General features: G+C 38.3%; 1 protein-coding gene across 2 annotated transcripts in view; it reads right to left on the bottom strand.

The window, feature by feature from the left end:
• srxn1 (sulfiredoxin 1 homolog (S. cerevisiae)) overlaps positions 1-367 on the bottom strand; it is a 4,925-nt gene extending 4,558 nt beyond the window's left edge. For both annotated transcript variants that reach the window (XM_035655990.1, XM_035655989.1), the window contains exon 1: positions 95-367. In XM_035655990.1, the coding sequence (XP_035511883.1) occupies positions 95-316 (222 nt within the window). In that variant the 5' untranslated portion in view covers positions 317-367. The remainder of the gene's footprint in view (positions 1-94) is intronic.
• Positions 368-1,238: the final 871 nt, after the last annotated feature.

Here is a 1,238-nt window from a genome sequence, read left to right as displayed (position 1 = left end):
TGAGTGTTGTAGGTCAGACATGTCACTGTATCTTTATACCACAGTCTCCCATCCTTAAAACTCACACATTTAACAGCTTTAAACAATAAGTTACCTTCACTATCGTCTCCATCAGACTCTGAACTTTCAGCTCATCCAGTACCGGAGGAATCGGTCTGATGATGACGTCCATCGGTACGTGGTGTACCTCCCCGACGCTGCCCGAGTGAATCGACCTGTTGTCGCTGTTTTCAACCTCGGACCGAGTCGACATGTTCCGACCGGATGAAACCAACAGCCTCACCTGAGTTTGAGAGCTGTGCCACAACCGAAACATTTCCCTATCCCCCTGTAGTGTGTGTGTGTGTGTGTGTGTGTGTGTTTTCACTTCCTAGTTGCTGGCTTGGTGCGTAGTTTTAAAGAAAGGTTCTCATTGGTCGTCTGCGCTGTCAATCACAAACGGACAACGCCCACTCAGGTATTTTGGCGTTCAAACGGCCAAATTACTTGTTTTTACCCAAATTAAAAACTTATATTTGTTTCTTTGGGCATTTAGCACAAATATAGTTGCTATATAGATTGATAATGCCTGGATTAGATTACTTTTTTTTGCCACTTTGGGCCTTTTTAAGTTGATATTTTGCTAACATGTTGGTCAACAGTTGCTTATTTAAACATCCAGCAATGATGGAGCGACATTATTATTCGGCCACCTGATGAATGTAAGTACATTTATTCACTAAGGCTGCACAATTCGTCGAAATATTATCTAATAATCAATAATATGGCCATGTGCAATATGCAAATGAGCTGTAATGTGTTGTTAAAGGTAAACAGCATTATAATAAAAGTACTGTGGAGTTGCAGAGGTGCCCTGGTTTACAAATATTGCTCTCCAGATTTAAGAAAACATGTTTGTTTGCTTGCACAAAAAATGTCACATCATCATGGTTTTTGTGATGCAAAAATATTTCCACATAAATCACAATATCTGTGATTGGACTTTTTTTGGGCCTCCTGGGGTAAAATATCTGGTTCTTTAGCTACTAAATGCCCTTTTTTTTTTATCATTGATTAAACTGAGGGCTGCTGCTTCAGTGACATATTTTATGGATATTTCATATTATATTCAAAATTGTTCAATGAAAGAATAGTGAACTCAGTAAATGCCAAAGTAAGTTTGTGTAAAAGGAGTGATTAGTATGAGTTTTTAGCAGATTATTTCCGTTTTATACAATTCTCTGTCTGTATTATGTATT

The sequence above is a fragment of the Morone saxatilis genome, unplaced genomic scaffold (assembly GCF_004916995.1).
Source record: "Morone saxatilis isolate NCDOM2014 unplaced genomic scaffold, NCSU_SB_2.0 Contig15, whole genome shotgun sequence".
In the NCBI taxonomy this organism is placed as follows: domain Eukaryota; kingdom Metazoa; phylum Chordata; class Actinopteri; family Moronidae; genus Morone; species Morone saxatilis.
This window is presented reverse-complemented; position numbering and strand designations above follow the sequence as displayed.